The sequence below is a fragment of the Monodelphis domestica genome, chromosome 2 (assembly GCF_027887165.1).
Source record: "Monodelphis domestica isolate mMonDom1 chromosome 2, mMonDom1.pri, whole genome shotgun sequence".
In the NCBI taxonomy this organism is placed as follows: Eukaryota; Metazoa; Chordata; class Mammalia; order Didelphimorphia; family Didelphidae; genus Monodelphis; species Monodelphis domestica.
The window spans coordinates 268,566,625-268,584,064 of NC_077228.1; the positions used below are offsets into that span (position 1 = coordinate 268,566,625).

Consider the following 17,440-nt stretch of genomic DNA (forward strand, 5'->3'; position numbering starts at 1 on the left):
AGTGCAAATATTAATAATATGGAAATAGGTCCTGATCAATAACACATGTTCAGCCCAGTAGAATTGTGCATCAGATACAGGAAGGGAGTAGATTGAGGGGAGGGAAAGAACATAAGTCTTATAACCATGGAAAAATATTCTAAATCATTTAATTAAATAAAAATTTCAAAAAGAAATAAAAGATCAAAGAAGCATTACCCAGGACATCCCATTTCCAGGCCTGGCTCTCTACCTCCTGAGCTGCCTAGGTGCCCTGACCTGTTCTATTTCTGACCTAGGTTGGTTTGCCTCTCCTTGGACAGGGGAATGAAAAAAGTATTTATATAATCTCTACTATGTGCTAGGCATTGTGCTAAGTGCTATTCAAATATTAAGTCCTTTGATTCTCACAAACCTTGCAAAGTAGATGCTATTATTATTAATATTTTACAGTTGAAGAAACTGAGATGGAGAGAGATTAAGTGACTTGCCCAGTGTCCCACAAGTAGTAAGTGAATGCGGTTGGATTTTAATCCAGGTCTTCCCAACTCCAGACACAGCGCTCTGTTGACTGCATCAAGTTGCCCCCTAAGATAGCCCAGTGGTTCCTTGCTCCCAAAGGTTCCCCATATTGGTGCCAAACTTAGCGAAGCTATCTTATCAGTCTGGCTCGATACAGCTTGGAACTCCAGAGCTCAAATGGCCCATCAGCCTTGGCCTCCTCACTAGCAGGGAATTACAGGAGCATGCCTCACTGAAAATCCACAATGAGTCAACTATGATATATAGCAGCCAATAAAGCTAATATTATCATAGACTGCTAAACAGGAGGTGAGAGTCCAGCTTTAGTTTGCTCTAGTCAGACCATACCAAGAGTAGGAAAGAAAGAAAGAAAGAAAGAAAGAAAGAAAGAAAGAAAGAAAGAAAGAAAGAAAGAAAGAAAGAAAGAAAGAAAGAAAGAAAGAAAGAAAGAAAGAAAGAAAGAAAGAAAGAAAGAAAGAAAGAAAGGGAAGGAAAGAAGGAAAGAAAGAAGAAAGAAGGAAAGAAAGAAAGAAAGAAAGAAAGAAAGAAAGAAAGAAAGAAAGAAAGAAAGAAAGAAAGAAGAAAGAAAGAAAGAAAGAAAGAAAGAAAGAAAGAAAGAAAGAAAGAAAGAAAGAAAGAAAGAAAGAAAGAAAGAAAGAAAGAAAGAAAGAAAGAAAGAAAGAAAGAAAGAAGGAAAGAAAGAAAGAAAGAAAGAAAGAAAGAAAGAAAGAAAGAAAGAAAGAAAGAAAGAAAGAAAGAAAGAAAGAAAGAAAGAAAGAAAGAAAGAAAGAAAGAAAGAAAGAAAGAAAGAGAGAGAGAGAGAGAGAGAAAGAAAGAGAGAAAGAGAGAAAGAGAGAGAGAAAGAAAGAGAGAAAGGAAAGAAGAAGGAAGGAAGGAAGGAAGGAAGGAAGGAAGGAAGGAAGGAAGGAAGGAAGGAAGGAAGGAAGGAAGGAAGGAAGGAAGGAAGGAAGGAAGGAAGGAAGGAAGGAAGGAAGGAAGGAAGGAAGGAAGGAAGGAAGGAAGGAAGGAAGGGAGGGAGAGAGGGAGGGAGGGAGGGAGGAAGGAAAGGACATTGACAAAATGGAAAGCATTCAGAGGGTGGTAAAGGGTCTTAAGATTATAACAGATGTAGGAACTTAGGTAGCTTGGTAGATAAAGAGCCAGGCCTGTGATTGTGGGTCCTGAGTTCAAATCTGCCCTCAGTTCCTAGCTGTATGATCCTGGCAAGTCACTTAAATCCCACAGCCTAGCCCTTCCTGCTCTTCTGTCTTAGAATCGATACTTAGTATTGTAAAAAGGAATTCTTTATTCCTTTTCTCTAATTTGATGGGAGACTTGGAGGCCCTCTTACCATAGAGATATGTAGGGATTAACCAGCCCACAGTGAAAGGAAGTAGAAACTGGAGAGACAGGAGTAGTCTCTCCAGAACGGAGAATGAAGATTTTCTTTGTGTGTTTTCATCTATGGTGCACCCTCATGTGGCTTGAGGAGGGTGGACGGTGTTGGAATAGATGAGTGTGCACAAAGACACTTGTGCGTGAAGGAGATTTAAGTGGAAAAATCGATTCCCAGAGACAGTCCCACTCTCTCGGCGTTGGAAGCCTGGGTCCAGTGGCACGAAAAGTCGTTACATCTGGAGACTTCCTCAGCTGCATTGGATGGCCATGTTGTCTTTTGTGCTCCAGTACTCCCTAAGCACTCCATGGTGCCTTGCTGCATCGCATGCTCAGCCTTTGAAACTTCTTGTTGGTTTCTTCTTTCTGTTCCGCCGAAGCAGTCTTCACATGCTGGGTGAGCAAAGCCCTGGTTCACCAGGGGTCGACGACCCGCTGGCTACCCTCACAAGGTTTAGCCGGCCTGTCGAAGCTGTTGCCCAGGGTGTGGCCACTGCCTCATGCTAGCAGCTCCTGGGAGCCACAAGTGAGAGCTGGGTGTCAGGTGAGGGTCAGAGGCTGGAGAGCTGCCCTAGGAGGGCACGACAAGCCCTCCATACCTGAGGTACTACCCCTTCCTGAACACTCCATACACCCCAAGAAGTGAGGTAAGAAGGGGATATAAAAGGGGCCAGCGTCAGTTGGTCAAAGGGGGAGGGGAACTAGTCAGTTGCTGACAGTTGGGTGCTGGCAGTTGCAAGGAAGTTGGCTGCTGGCTGTGTGTTGGGTTGGTGGTTGGCATTTAGTTGCTGCAATATAAAGGTGAACCTCAGCTTCCTGAGAAGGCTTTATAGCCTATTTAGAGGGCTTTGGGGCTTTGGGGCTTTTGGTTTGGGCTGTTAGGCTTTTTTTCTTTCTTGAACTTTTGGGGAGGTGGTTGGTCTTCATTGACAGACCTAATTGAGGTTGGATTAAATACTCTTTGGGTTGGTTTTGATTGGTGGTAGATTGAGTTGGATCTTTGTGGGGTGGTTATTATTATAGGTAGATATAGGCAGTTTTAGATAATAGTTATAGGCAGTTATAAAATAACTAGTATAGTGTAAGGCTCATCGCCAGGGTCGGCCAGCCCTGTGTGACCTTACTTGGGGTAACGAAAAGTGAAGAGTAATGAATGGACGCTATATGAAAAAAGCATAGTGACACTTTATTGAGTTCAAACAAAGCATATATAGGGTAAGACCACAGGAAGATGTTACCGCCCAGCAACAGCAGGAACCAATAATTGGGCAGATTCATAGGAATTCATGACGTTACCTGCCAGGCACAAGGAGGAACCGAGAGGATTCCAAATGAGGGCAGAGAAACAAGTTTCTCACAGATTCCCACGAACCTTATCAAACCTCCCTCTATGACTATTCCAACCTTGAGCATGCAGCTGGGCAGGTCATACACAGTTCAATCCACAACCTTGACTACGCAGCCAAAGTGGGGAGAAGAGGTGGGCTTTAACCATTACGGCTCTGCCTCGACTACAGTATAGACATTAGGAAAATGTCTTTCTCTACCTTGTTCCTACATTTCCCTCCTTTACCATATTCATTTTATTATATTTTTTACTATCTCTTTTTTAATAAAAGTAAATTGTTAATTGTTTAAAAAAATAAATAAACCTTTTCTAATCAGCTTTCCAACATTCTATCTGGACTTTTCTCCAAAGACATCAATGATGTATTTCATTGTCAAAGAACAGGTCCTCTTATTAATCCTCATTTTTCTTCACTTGGGTGAATCATTTCACAGTGTGCCCCAGATTTTCTTCTTGGATATGATCTCCTCTCCAAGTTTTCATGGCACTATGTTCTCTTGGTTCTCCTGTCTACTTCTTCTGGATCACTTTTGCAATTTCTTCATGCATGTCATATCTGCTAACTGCTGGGGTCTCCAAAGGTGCTGCCCTGGATCCATTTCTCTTTTCTCTAAGCACTTTCTCTCTCTTAGTAATCTCATTAGCTCTCTTAGGTTCAATGATCATCTCTATGCTGATAATTCTCAGATCTGTTTATCTAGTCTTAGTCTCTTACCTTAAGACCCACAAACATGAATGCCCTCTTGGACACTCCAATCTGGATGTCCTCTAGAAAATTAAATGATTTTTAGTGAATTCCCACTGATATTTTCATCCCACGTAAGGTTGTTAGAGTCCAGGTATGTTTATGAATCAGAGAAAAATAGCCCAGCTAGAGTTTCTCCACTGCAAAACTCAACATATAGTAGCAGCTAGAAAGTCCAGTGGATAGAGTCTGGAGTCAGAATAACCTGGATTCAAATCTGGCCTCAGATACTTACTAGCTGTGTGACCCTGAGTAAGTCACTTAACTTACACCATTTTCCTACTCCTTAGACTGTTCTTCTGTCTTAGAATTGATAATAAGATGGAAGGTAGGATTTTTTTTCTCCCTCCCCTCTCCTCTTAATCCCCAAGGTATGGTTTTTAAAAAAAAAAAACTCTCAATACATATTAAACATATATATGTTTAACAAAGACTTTTAAGAAAAAGGAAGAGGGAGTGAAGAAGCATGAGGAAAACTGAAGAAGAGGAGGAAGAGTTGAAAGAGGAGGAATTAAAGAAGGGGAGATATTGGAGGAGGATGAGTTAAAAGAGAAAGAGGAAATAAGGTAAGAGAAGAGAAAATAAAGTCTTTATGGCCATCAGTTTGAGCTTTCTTCATTAGTGAATACCCTCTGTTTCAGAGACAAGGGAAGGAACTTATTCTTTAAATGAAAAAGACTTTATTTTCCTCAACAGATCTTGGGAATGGAGGCCAGAGACAATCAACAAGATTCGTACTATCTTCAGAAGGTATTTGAATACCAGTTGTACTCCAGATACAGAGAAACTGGAAAACAAAACAAAACAAAAATGAATTCTGCAATGTGGGGATGAGAAGAGAGACAGGGAAGGCACTGGGATCTGTGTGCCTTTGGGTAAGGCTGGGCTGGCTAAGGAGCCTTGGGGATAAGAGGATGCTGAGACATGAGCAGATGCTTAGCTTTTCCTCCCTGCAGTCACAAACAGACACCATCCTGCACATCTGGGACGCTATGCGAAGTTCCTCTATCGAAGCTGGCATTTCCCAGGCAGACTGCAGCTTTCACCCAGCTCAGGCTCCTTACTCTTGGGATGAAAATCCTGAAAGCTTTTCTGCTTAGTTGGATTCTCAGCGCTCCGCAGCTTGTTATTCCCGGATCAGATCGAGCTATTCATTCGCTCCTTTGTTCCCTCTTTCAGTCAGGCAAGCAGGCAGCAAGAGCAGCGGTGCCAACATGTTTGGAGTGACTCAGGACAGCAGCGCCATTCAAGGGTTCTGAGGATCCACCGCCAGGGGCGGGAGAAGAAGCTTGTCCAGGTTCTTCCTTGTATGGGTTTTGCTCGTTCTTCCTATTTCTGTGAAGGACCTTACCTGAATAGTAACAGCGAGCCTGGACTGTTTCTCTGAGGGACATCTTAGACAGGGTGAGGGCAGCGCCCAGGGCAAGGCTGGCTCGAACTGAAGCAGCGCGCTCTACTAGCGAGAATGGGAGTCTTTTCTGGGAAAAGAAAGCGAAAGTGGAGGTGGGTACTTGGATCGCCAAGAGGAGAAAGCCAAGCCCTGGGGTCAAGAGGAGACGCCCGGAAACCTGAAAGAGCAGGAAGAACCCAGGTCCAATCTGAGCCCCAGTCCAGGAGTTTCATCAGATCTGCCGGCTTCTCTGGCCCCTACCGTCAGCCCACAGATTCTTCAAGTCACCCTGCAGCTAAGCAGATCAAGCTCGGAGTACGAGGACCAGTCAGGACAGGGGCGCTCTTATACGCAATGCAGGGCAGTCTGGGCTCCAGGTCCCTGGTTCAAAGGAGAGCCGGGGGCCTCAAAGGAGCAGGGCTCGGTGTCTGGAGGATACAAGAGGGTGAGCGCGCTGGGCACCTTCCCGGAGCCAGGAGGGATGTGCACAGTAGCCACAATAGGTATTTCTGGCAGGAGCAAAGAGGGTAGCAAGTGAAACCATTCTTCCTGGCGGCTGATTCATGGAACTCAGGCTGGGTGGAAGGAGAGTGAGTCTGTGGGTGAGGTGGGGGTGGGGGACCCACCATTGGCATTCGTTTCTAGAAGAGCCTCCCAAGCTATTTCCCCTTTCCTCTCTTCAGGAATAGTGTCACAATTGGGAGTGGAGGTAGGAGTGAGAGTGAAGGAAAGCTGTCTCTGGGGAGAATCTTACACAGGAAGGGTGAAATGGGTCTGCAGTAATTGTGCCCTGGGTAAGTTAGCTTCTCAATGCTGTGGGTTGGGAGCAGGAGTAGCAGGGAGTATGGGATCTCTCTGGAAATCATGAATTCTCACCCTGAGTGCTTCCCAGGACACTCTAAGGGAAGAGGCAGCTCTGGAAGCAAAGAGGGGAAGATCCCTAGGCTAGTAGTGTTCCCTCTACTTGGCTCTTCCTGCAGGGCTTGTGTTTGGGGGTTGGGAGACTTTGCTCTTGGATTGAGTGACTGAGGAAAATGAGCAGGAAGAAGCAGGAAGGCTGCCAGCAACTAACTGGCCTGCATTCCCTGCCATCATTCAAGGACTGGGAGAGGAGTACCTCTAGGCTTTCCCAGTGGCCCAGAGGATGGAGCTACTCCTAATCCCTAGTAATTCTTTCCTAGTGATTTTCATACAAAAGAGAAGCCACTCCAGGAACAGCCTGTGCAGTGTCAGAAGTAATCAAGCAAGAAACTTTGGTTTCTGCCCTTGGGGAGCTTCCAGTCTTGAGAGCCAATCACTCTAACATACAAGCAGCTGGAGACACAAGCATACAGAAGCTTCAACAAAATACTACTGGAGGCTTGTAGAGAATCGTTTCCATCTGAGACATTTGGGGAAGACTTCTTGTAAGAGGTGAAAATTGTAAACGGATAAAGAGATTTCTACAGATTTAGTGAGAGAGGGGACATTTGGGGCACAGGGAAAGGTATTGACAAAGATATAGAGATGGGTAAGTATAGGACTTGGACTCTTAGGAGGAAGATTGACCCCTGTTCCCAAACAGGGGAAGAGGAAATCTTCCTCATTTATGAACACTTTGGGTGGAAGGAGGCTATGAAGGCTGAAGGACTTCTCTAATGAAGAAATAAGCCACATTCTTGATACTTGGGGCAATTTATTCACTCAGTTTATCTGTAAACAAGGAATCTCTTTGGTAATGAAATCAATTAGGTATTGCCACATGGCAAAGGGAAAGAGAAGCCCTCAAAAGTCCAGAAGACTCATGTCTAATTGAGGTCTGAGAGAGGCTCTAGAAAGGGATATCACAAAGTGCTTAAGTTTACAGAGAAGACAGGAAATGGGCTTTTTTCCTCCACCTGCCTCTGGGCTTGCTCAGATAACAAATGGCTGGAAACTCTGGGTAGATGGCCACAGGCTCTCCCTCTCCCAGCTAGCCAGTCAGGTAGGACTTGAGCATCTCTCTATACTTTCATCATTTAATAAATAAGTTATAAAATGAAGATCTGGTACATCTTCTTGTCTAAAGATCTTTAGTTTTAAACTGCCCTTATTTCCCTGCTCTTTTCCTCTAGGCTTAGTATGTGACAACTGGCTCCAAGCTACCTTTCCACCATGATCAAGTTACCTTCTAGGAGCCAAGAACATTCCCTGTTCTTCAAATTAACAATCTGCTCCCACTCTAGTACCATAATCAAACACTCAAGTCATTAACAAGCATTTTCTAGGTGCCTGGCTTGGTATATAAGGATCCCAGGGCTACATATTGCCTTAGAAAACCACATATTAACATTTATGTTTTATTGTGTCTTGATATTGTTAAGAATTTCCCAATTGCACCTTATCTTTTATCTTGGAATCAATACTAACTATTGGTTCCAAGGCAGAAGAGCAATAAGGGCTAGGCAAATGGGATTAAGTGACTTGTCCAGGGCTACATAGCTAGGAAATGTCTGAGATCTGAACTGAACTCAAGACCTCCTGCTTCTAGTTCTGGCTCTCTATCCACCCAGTAACCTAGCTATTCCACAATTGCATTATAATATGATTCCTGACACATATTTAATTCCTCTGATCCAGGTCATCAAGTTTTGAGACACAGAACATGTAAAGAAGAGAAAATCTAGAATTTCTGACTTTTTCATCCTCTGAATTTTTTTTTCTTTTGGTTAATCTTTGGTGGAACATAGTATTTTTTCTTCTGTGCTTTTATTCCCCACACCACCACCCAATAAAGTTTTGAGACTATTTTAATGGTGTAAAGTCTTTTAGAAGATCCTTGGGCCTTTGGAATGGAATAGAATAGGGCAAGAGGGTGGGGTTGCTCCCTCTTCAACATGTTGCCCACTGCAATGCCACTTATACTTACAGAGATGAGGACGATGGTGGGGAGCTTATAGAAACAGGGGAGATTGTGACTGTGATTACCCATAAGGTACTCTTCAGAAGAATCTGTTGGTGAATGTTGGTTGTAGGACTGGAGCAAAAAATCAAACGTTTCTAGAAGTGTTAGAACTGTTGTCTGGGACCAGAAGTGAAATTTGGACTATTATAGATACAGGGTTTGGGGTGTGGTTTAGCAGGAGAAATGGGAGAGGCAGAAGATTGGGACTTCAGGAAAGGGCAAGGGGGAGGGGGATAAGCATTTATTGACCACTAGGTGCCAAGTGCTTTACACATATTGTTTCATTTGATCCTCACAATGACCCTTAGAAGTAGGTTCTATTATGATCTATATTTTATGTTTGAGGAAACTGAGGCAATACAAGTTAAGGGGTTTGCCCAAGGTCACCCAGTTAATAACTATCTGAGGCGGGATTTGAATTAAAATCAGATCTTAGACTTTTCATAATTGTGTGACCCTGAACAAGTCACTTCATCTGTTTACTTCAGTTTCTTTAGGTGTAAAATGGGAAAAGTAACAGCACCTGCCTCCCAGGGTTGTTGTGGAGATGAAATGAGGTAATGATTATTAAGTACTCAGCAGAGAGCCTGACACATAGTAAGAGAAAGACAGAGACAGAGAAGAGAGCCAAGGGGTCCCTGAGCTCCACACACTAGCTTTTAAGCCTCCCTCTAAGCTCTTCCCCAGATCCTTCAAGATGCTTCCATTGGCCCCTGGCTTCCATATGGCATATCTCCTGGCCTCTGTAGTGGTGCTGCCCCACTGGGAGACACAGACACCGGACTCTGTGACCTCTATGTTCACCCACTGTGAAGAGTCTTCTGGAATTGGACTGGGTTGGAGGTCCTCCAGGTATTACTTCACACACTACCAATCCCTCTAGGAAGACTTCCTCTCCCTGAAACCATTATTCCAAGAAGGGCTCCATTAGTTTTACCAGACTGTCAACAGAGCCCAACACAGAAAAGTGGTTAAGAATCCTGGACTGAATTCTCTCCGAGGTCCCTTCCAGTTCTGTGGGTCTCAGGACTCAGGGATGGAGCTAGGACGAGGCTTCTCTCTAAGCACTAATAAGAACAATCCCCTCCTCTATTGACTCAAGACCCTCCTTGAACAGTCTAGAAGATGTGTCCTCAGGCTTGGAAAGAGGCGCTTCACTAGGTCCTGGGAAATGGACTGAGAAAGGAGGAGCAGGAATAACTCTAGACTGGGAGCAATTCTGAGGAGAAACAAGATGGAAACTCTGGCTGGAGGAGTAACTTCAAAATGTCTTATTTATGAAAAATGAAAGAAATCCACCCAATTATTGAGCATGAGCCATGGAAAGGAGTTCAGGGATTATCAACTCATCCCCATGACTATCTTCTATAGATAAAAGCATGAGGAAATCCATCTGCTCACAGCTCCGTAGTTAGGATGGCCAATTCCATATTGTAGACTCCGAGTCACCCCATTCTGAAGAGTCTGTACTAGAAGAGCCCTAAACAACAGGGATAAAATAAAGGCAAAAAACCAACCCTTTCTCTCAGAAGCTCCCCGACTGAGGGGGGACACAGCACCCCCAAACTCTGTATGGACAAAATATAGGACACACACAGGGTGTCGCAGATAGTCTCAAAGGGAAGCATGAAGGGAGGGGAGGGGATTCCCACACAAGGATTCCAAAACGTGACCAACACTTGGGTGACCTCAGATGAGAGGAAAATTACCCAAAGCTTAGCGGATGGAGTGACTGAAAGACTGACTCTGACAGGAAAATGGGGAGAGAAATAGATGTAATTAAAATGTATTTCTCTTGTTTAGGAAGGTATCCTGGAGAGAAGAAAAGAGGGAACGTCTGTCCCAGCAGGGAGGGTCACTCACAAGGGGAAGGAGAGATGGGGAGGCAGTTAGTGATGGTGGGAGGGGACAAACTGGCTCTAACACATCTAGGGCAGGACCTCAGAGACAGAGGAGGGGCCGGCTGGGGCTTCTTCCTATTCAGAAACCAGATGCTCCCCTTCAGGAGCTCCAGATTCAGGCCTTTCCCTTCTGCAGAGGGGAAGAAGAACCCCAACCCTGGGACGGTCTAAGGTACCCAGTGCAGGGGCCATCAGCAGCTGAGATGGGCCCAGGAGTCTGTCCTGAGGTCTCAGGGAGGCTCCTGCACCTGAGGAAAGGCAAGGCAAGGGCACACGTGCCCACAGGCACACATGTATATACACACGCATGCACACACATATGTACACACACAAATGATGGAGGAAAAGGACAACAAAACAGCTCATTAAATCTACCTGGGAAGTCAGGGCTGAGGGCAGGTCTATGGGGTAACAAGCTCTCAGGCTGTCAGTGTAGAGTTCCAGCTGCAGGAGGAGGATGGAGCTTGGCCTTTGTCTGGAAGCCTCAGTAGCTCAGGTTAGCTCATGTCAGAAAGTGCCCCTGAGCAGGAGAAATCCGGGCCAAACTCCCCCTGTGCCATGCACTGTGCCTCCCCCTCAGGCTCCTCCCCCTCTTTGTCCCAGCTCCCCCTTGCAATCACAGACTGGGCAAAGAGAGAGAAACCTGAGCAGGTTCAGCTTTCATTTCTTTTCCCCTGACATGCCCAGAAGGCCTCCACACCATCATCCCACCCCCAGACTGTCCCCACAAGTGTAAAGCTCTGCCAGGCTGGCCAGGGGGGTTATTGATGGTTCAGGAGCCAGTGTAGGCAGGACGGAGGCCTTTTCTGGGATCGGGAGGACCACAAGACACTGATGGTGAATCATGGAGACGTTTATTTCCACACAGCTCTGCTGGTAGAGAGATTTGGGTACAGACTAGGGGATCAGGAGAGCTTTCCTCGTGAAGCACGGAGGTAATGACTTACAGGAGCCGCACAAAGGACCTGGTTTGTGCTCACGAAATTCAATGGAGATTATGGGGGAAAAGAAGAAGATTCAAGAAAATAATTTATGATTCATTTTTTACAGAAGGGAAAAAATCACAGAGTTCAGTGCAGCATCCAACGTGAAGGAAGCTCGTTTCTAGCCCCATCTGGCCCTCAGTGCTGGCTGATTCCCTGCAAGCTGAGATAAGCAGAGAGAAGGCAGGGGGGGATCTTAGATAACAGGGTGAGGGCAGCAATGATTCTTCCTGGGGATGGATCACTAGATTACAGTAATGATCCCAGGGGCCAGTGATGGGGAGAGAGGCCAGAGGTCAACAGGAACAAGACAGGAAACGCAGCCTTCAACATCTCCAGGATTTTTCCTCAGCTCTGCACAAGGAGATTCTCTCAAGCTGCAGAATACAGAGACAGATTAAAGGAGATCCTCCAAGTCACGTGTGGCCTGGAGCCTCCCCCCCAACCCACCTTCTCCCTGAATCTCTCCCCTGCTGGTCCTCTGCTTTGTCCCCTTCTCCCCAGCCCCCCTCTAGCTCCAGGACCCCCAGAGCCTCACCTGTGGCGGTGAGAGACACGTCTGAGCCCTGGGCGCTGTCCTTGTCTGGAGACAAAGGAGGGAAACGACCCAGTGAGGGGCATCATTGAGGGAAAGGGGGTGTGGGAAGGGAAGGGGACCCCAAAAGGCTGCTGGGGTGAGCCTTTCCTCTGCCTTTCACTTCTCCTGTCTCAAAGGCCATAGAGGCTGAGCCTCCTCTTTCTAGCCTCCATGTTAACCCTTCACTTACCTGCAGCTGGAACATACGCTCCTCCTTTTCCACCTAGAAAAGATAAAACAATGGCAGTTGGGCACCCAGGAGAGGAAACCCTCTGAAGGGCCCAGAACTTCACTTGATTTGTCTCTTAGACACAACAGGTTACAAGTGTGATTCGATGACCACTCCAGTACAGAATCCAGATCCAAGAGGAAGTGAACAAAAGGAACCACAAAAGGGCAACTTCCAACCTCCAGGCCTTTATCCAGGAGCTTCCAGTGCCTCCCTCAGCCACAGGCACATCCCTTTCCTTGGCTGAATTCCCCCCATTCATCTCTGCTCTGAGGATGAAGCTGTTTCCCCCCTGGGCCAGCCTCCTCCTGCCTGATGGGCCCCCTCCAGGCTTCTCTACCTGAATTCCTTCTCCTCAGGATCACAGCTCCAGCCACCACTGCAGTGACCAGGACCAGGACCCCAGCAGTGACCCCCACAATGACCCACAGGGAGGGGGCCTCGGGCTCTGAGGAGGGAAAGAGAGAAAGGCCTGAGCTGGGTGTGCCTGGCATTCTCTGGGCCCTCCCCAGAGGCCCCCCAGAGCTCCCTCTTCCTCCCCCTTGGCCGGCCCTCCTCACTGACCCCATCTCAGGCTGAGGGGCTGGGCCAGGGCCTCGTGCTGGACCCGGCAGCTGTATCTGTCCTCCTGGCCCGGGGCCATGGCCACAGCGGCCCACTTCTGGAAGGTGCCATCTCCCCCCGGCCTGGTCTCAATGAACTCCGTGTCCTGGAGCTGCTCCTCGCCATCCCGCAGCCACGTCAGGGAGATCTCGGCAGGGTAGAAGCCCTGGGCCCGGCACCGCAGGCTCACCTCCCCGTCTGGGCCGCTGTGCCGGCTCACTCTGGCAGAAGGGGGGTCTGGGGGAGAAGGTCAGAGGTGTCTCTGGGCTCCCCTTCTGTCCCTGCCCTGGGGGAGGGTCTGATGGGGGACAGGAGGGACCCCACCTCCGGCCCCAGGTCTAAGGGGGGCTTTGGGGGTCTGGACACCCGGGCTGGGGCTGTAGGGGGGTGCAGAGAGGCCAGTGGAGGCTGAGGTTGGGCCTTGAATGCCGAGCACACTGGGGCGGGGCAGGGCGGTACCTGTCCTCAGCAGAACATCCTTCCCCATCTGCAGGTACTTCTTCACCCACTGCACGCAGGTCTCCTCCAGATAGGCTTTATCTCTCTCTGCGATGCTCCTCTCTGCCTCCCACTTGCGCTTGGTGTTCTCAGCTCCAGGGTCTGCTGCTGTCCACGTGAGGGTCTCCGTGTCCAGGGCGATGTAGTCGCGTCCATCGTAGGCGAGTTGGTAAAACCCCTTCCTGAAGCTGCCATCAGGGTGAATCTCGCAGCCATACATTCTCTGGATGGTGTGAAGCCCTGCCCCGCCCCCGGCCTGGTCAGCACCTCAGGAAGGGCCCCACCCGGGGCTGCCCCCCCCAACCCTCCTGAGAGGGCGTGGCAGGACGGGGTGCAGCCCCCCCCATGCCCCAGTGGGAGCCGCAGCTGACTGTGGGAGTGACCCGCCTCCCCCCACCCTGTTCTGCTGGGGGTGACCCAGACCAGCACGCACCGCCCCGGCTCTGGTTGTAGTATCCGAGCAGGGTCTCCAGGTTCACTCTGTCATTCTGTGCATTCCTCCTATTGATCTGTGTGTTCTGCTCCCAGTAGTCCGGGTCCTCCTGGTCCACCTTGTCCATCCAGGCCGCCCGGGGCTCCATCCTCTGACTCTCGCTGCTGCTGTCGAAGCGCACAAACTGCTGATCGTCCACGTAGCCCACCGAGATGAACTGCGAGTCCCCGAGCTCAGGCCGGGACATGGAAGTGAAGAAATACCTCATGGAGTGAGAGCCTGAGATAGAGGGTGGATCACAGGCCGGGCTCAGGGCAGCTCATCCTCCCCAATGGGGTGTCTACAGCCGGGCCTGGCTGACCCCTGAACCCCCTCACACCACGGGCGAACCCTGAACCCCTCACACCGGGGGTGACTCCTGAACCCCCTCACACCATGGGCGAACCCTGAACCCCCTCACACCATGGGCGAACCCTGAACCCCTCACACCGGGGGTGACTCCAGGCTCCTCCTCCCCACCTTGGCTGCCCCCCAGCCTCTGCACCCCACACTGCAGGCCCCTCCCTGGGCCACAGTAATCTCATGGTTATGGCTCTGTGAGGGCACCTTTTTTTTTTAAACACTCACCTTCCGTCCTGGAGTCAGTACTGTGTATTGGCTCCAAGGTAGAGTGATAAAGACTAGGCAATGTGGGTCAAGTGACTTGCCCAGGGTCACACAACTGGGAAGAGTCTGAGGCCAAATTTGAACCCAGGACCTCCCCTCTCTAGGCCTGGCCCTCAATTCACTGAGTTACCCAGCTGCCCCCAAGGGCACCTTTTAGAGAGGGAGAAGCCCACACAGGGGAGGGAGGAAGCTCCCTTTGGGCTGCTGGGGGAGAGGCTGTGATGTGAGAAATGTCCTCAGGCACCCTGGAGAGGGGAGGGAGCAGCTGGGCTCCAGACTCTCAGCCTTTCTAGTAACAAACTCTGGGGGTGGAGCTTAGAGGGCAGCTGGCTGGGCCACAGAGACCTCTGCACGCCCTTTGGCACTCCTGCATAGGCTTGCCATCCCTGCTATAGTGCTCTGAGATCAAGAAACCACCTGCACTGAAAACAATCCCGCAGGTCCTAGTGTCCCAAAGGGTAGACTGCCCCGCCCCAGTCTCTCCTTCTCTGCACCTGAGTCCCTTCCTTAAGTCCTCACCTGGCCCCCATCTCCTCCCACCCCCAACCCCCCACTGCCCTGTGAAGCTCCTTAACGAAGCTGCTCCCGCCTCTTCTGTCCTCACCCCTGGGTGTCGGGGCTCCCAGACGTCTCTGTCACATCGTTTCTCCCTCCGGCCAGCTCTGCTCTCACTGTCCTGGCCTCACACCCCGCCACCAGCCCGCTCCCCTCCCCCAACTCAGAGACCCTGCAGGACCCCCACCCTCCTGCCAGAGCACCTGCCAAACTCCCGCCCCCCCCCCCCCCAGGACATTCACCCGCTTATTCCTTCTTTCTTCCCTTCACCTCCGCCCAGACTGCACTGAGATTAAGCAGCTCCTTTCCGGGAAGCCCCCTCGGGGCTGTGTTGGGGTCGCTGTCCGTAGCGGGGCCCCCGGATACCCGCATATCTAACCCCGAATGTTTGGCCCCGCATCCAGGCTGCCCTCTAATACTCTTCCCTCCTCACCTGCCCGGGTCTCGGTCAGGGCCACAACCCCCAGCACAAAGAGCGACAGCAGAGAAGGCTTCATGGTGCCGGGGCAGAGGAAGCCGAAAGATCCCTGAAATAAAGTACCCTGGCTTATATATATGGGCGAATCCTTAACTTCTGATTGGCTGCACTCGGACTCTGCAGCCCAATAGCAAACGGAACACCAAAAACGTCATCGGTGGATGGGCAGAATGAACACACGCAGGTTAGGAGAGCAAAACCGAAACCGACCCAGAGGAAATCCCCAGCAGCAGAGACTTTCATCAGTCTGTTACTCATCAAACAACCTCTGATTCTGGATGGCACCTTCTGCCTCCCATACGCCCTCCGGGAACACACAGCTCCCCTGCTCCCTGTTTGATTCAGAGAGTTCCCGAGAAATAAGGTCCCAGCCTCAACCCTTTCCCCATCTTCATCCCTTCTCTGCTGGCCTTTCTGCCTCCAGCCCTCCTCAGTGTCACCCTTTCCTCTCCTTGAGATGAGGGAAGATTTTCTGCACAGACGACTGAGGAATCTGATGACCAGAGAAAGAAATCTGCAGAACAATTTGTGTTGGCTTAACACTTCCGTTTTGTTTTTGTTTTTTAACCCTTACCTTCCATCTTAGAGTCAATACTGTGTATTGGCTCCAAGGCAGAAGAGTGGTAAGGGCTAGGCAATGGGGGTCAAGTGACTTGCCCAGGGTCACACAGCTGGGAAGTGTCTGAGGGCACATTTGAACCTAGGACCTCCCATCTCTAGTCCTGGCTCTCAATCCACTGAGGAACACAGCTGCCCTCTTAACCCCTCCACTTTAAGGATATCCAGTTCTGCTGTGACTCAGTCAAGTCATGTCACTGTCTCTCCTCAGACCTTGTAGATAACCCAGAGACCCAAGAATAAACCAGAGACCAATAACTGGAATTTGGATATAGAGTAGAGGATTTGTCTCAGGAGAAAAGGAACACCTAAGTGGAGCAGTGGATAAAGCCCTGGGATAGAGTGCATAAGAAGCCTGGACTCAGGAAAACCTGAGTTCAAATGTAGCCTCAGATACTTCCTAGGTATGTGACACTGGGCAAGTCACTTCACCCTGTTTATCTCAATTCACTCATCTGTAAAATGAGCTGCAGAATGAAATAGTAAACCACTCCAATGTCCTTGTTAAGAAAACCCCAAATGTGGTCACAAATTAGATGAGATAGAAATAAAAGAACTTACTTATTGGTATGGGGAGGAAGAAGAGAAGAAATATTCACAATTGGGTTGATTCTGAACCACATCAAATATGAAGACATGATTTCCCCATAACATTTTTATGAGAGACTCATGAAACAAGGGATATGGACCTTTGGGTAAAATTTTCCTTCTTATCACCCCAACTTGGAAAACATGAAACTACAAGTTTTATGGAGATTGTAAATTTAACCCTAGAAAGTATATTTTAGAGATAATCTTCATTCTATGGATTAGAAAACTGAAGACCAATAAATGTATTAAAAGATTTTTTAAAAGTCATAAAGGTACTGAATAGCAGAATTGAAATCTCAACCTACACCCTATAATTCTAAATTCACTCCTCTTTCCACAACAACATGCTAGTCTAGAGATATTCCTGAAGAGGAAGCCTCCCCAACACCTTAATCCTTCAAACCATTTTGAAGTTGATGTTGCCTAGAAAGGCAATTGAACAGTTGAAAGACTTGGTTATTTGTCATTTTCTACTACTAGAACATTTATTCAAGCTCCTATTTCATCGTCTTTTGATCCCAACAGAGCTTCAAAACTGTTCTCGTTAGAAAAAGTTTATCATTTTCCATTGTACTCTCCTTCCCCATAATGCAATTATGTAGTCACCAGTTTTCTAGAAAAAAAAATGTAGGCAAGTCCTTAAAATTGTTCCATTCTTCCAGTAACATTTCCTCCTTGAAAAATCAGGAATAAATCTCCTTAGCCCTTCTCTCCCTCAGTTGCTAACATTCTCCTACCTCTCAGAGTCTTCCTTGTTCTCTTTTATCCCCCACCAAGCTCCTTTAAGCAGTACTTCTGCAATATCCTTCCTTACTCACGCTACATCTGGTATAGTATGTCCAGTCTATGGCACAATAGTTTAGAACACAATGGTGAGGGAACTAGAAAAAGTTATGGAGTGTTGATTTCAGGGATTGGGAATGTTTACTAAAGAGAAGAGAAAATATGGAGGGGATAAAATGGTTGTCTTCATATACTCGAAGGATTGTTTGGAGGAAAGAATTAG

General features: G+C 48.2%; 1 protein-coding gene and 1 long non-coding RNA gene across 3 annotated transcripts; one reads left to right on the forward strand and one right to left on the reverse strand.

Annotated features, from left to right (window-relative positions):
• The first annotated feature begins 3,395 nt into the window (after nt 1-3,395).
• LOC130457331 (uncharacterized) lies at nt 3,396-8,145 on the forward strand. Its single transcript, XR_008916504.1, has 2 exons — nt 3,396-5,824; nt 6,561-8,145. It is a non-coding gene; the product is annotated as an uncharacterized LOC130457331 (long non-coding RNA).
• Nucleotides 8,146-11,040: 2,895 nt separating this feature from the next.
• On the reverse strand, nt 11,041-15,331 carry LOC100024719 (class I histocompatibility antigen, Gogo-OKO alpha chain). 2 transcript variants are annotated; one of them, XM_056817985.1, is made up of 8 exons: nt 15,181-15,331; nt 13,527-13,805; nt 13,055-13,333; nt 12,557-12,832; nt 12,333-12,440; nt 11,954-11,986; nt 11,725-11,769; nt 11,041-11,563 (listed from the first exon to the last, which is right to left on the reverse strand). In XM_056817985.1, exons 1-8 carry the CDS (start codon nt 15,242-15,244, stop codon nt 11,559-11,561), a joined length of 1,089 nt encoding a protein of 362 aa, XP_056673963.1. In that variant the 5' UTR covers nt 15,245-15,331; the 3' UTR covers nt 11,041-11,558. The 2 variants fall into 2 exon arrangements, with proteins under 2 accessions (XP_056673963.1, XP_056673964.1); XM_056817986.1 differs by lacking the exon at nt 11,725-11,769.
• Between the last annotated feature and the right edge of the window lie 2,109 nt (nt 15,332-17,440).

Coding starts and splice junctions, on each gene's coding strand:
- LOC100024719 (XM_056817985.1), bottom strand. CDS start 15,244: ATGAAGCCTTCTCTGCTGTCGCTCTTTGTGCTGGGGGTTGTGGCCCTG. Junction 12,833..13,054: donor GGATGTTCTGCTGAGGACAG/GTACCGCCCTGC, acceptor CTTCTCCCCCAG/ACCCCCCTTCTGCCAGAGTG. Junction 11,987..12,332: donor CCTGAGGAGAAGGAATTCAG/GTAGAGAAGCCT, acceptor TATCTTTTCTAG/GTGGAAAAGGAGGAGCGTAT.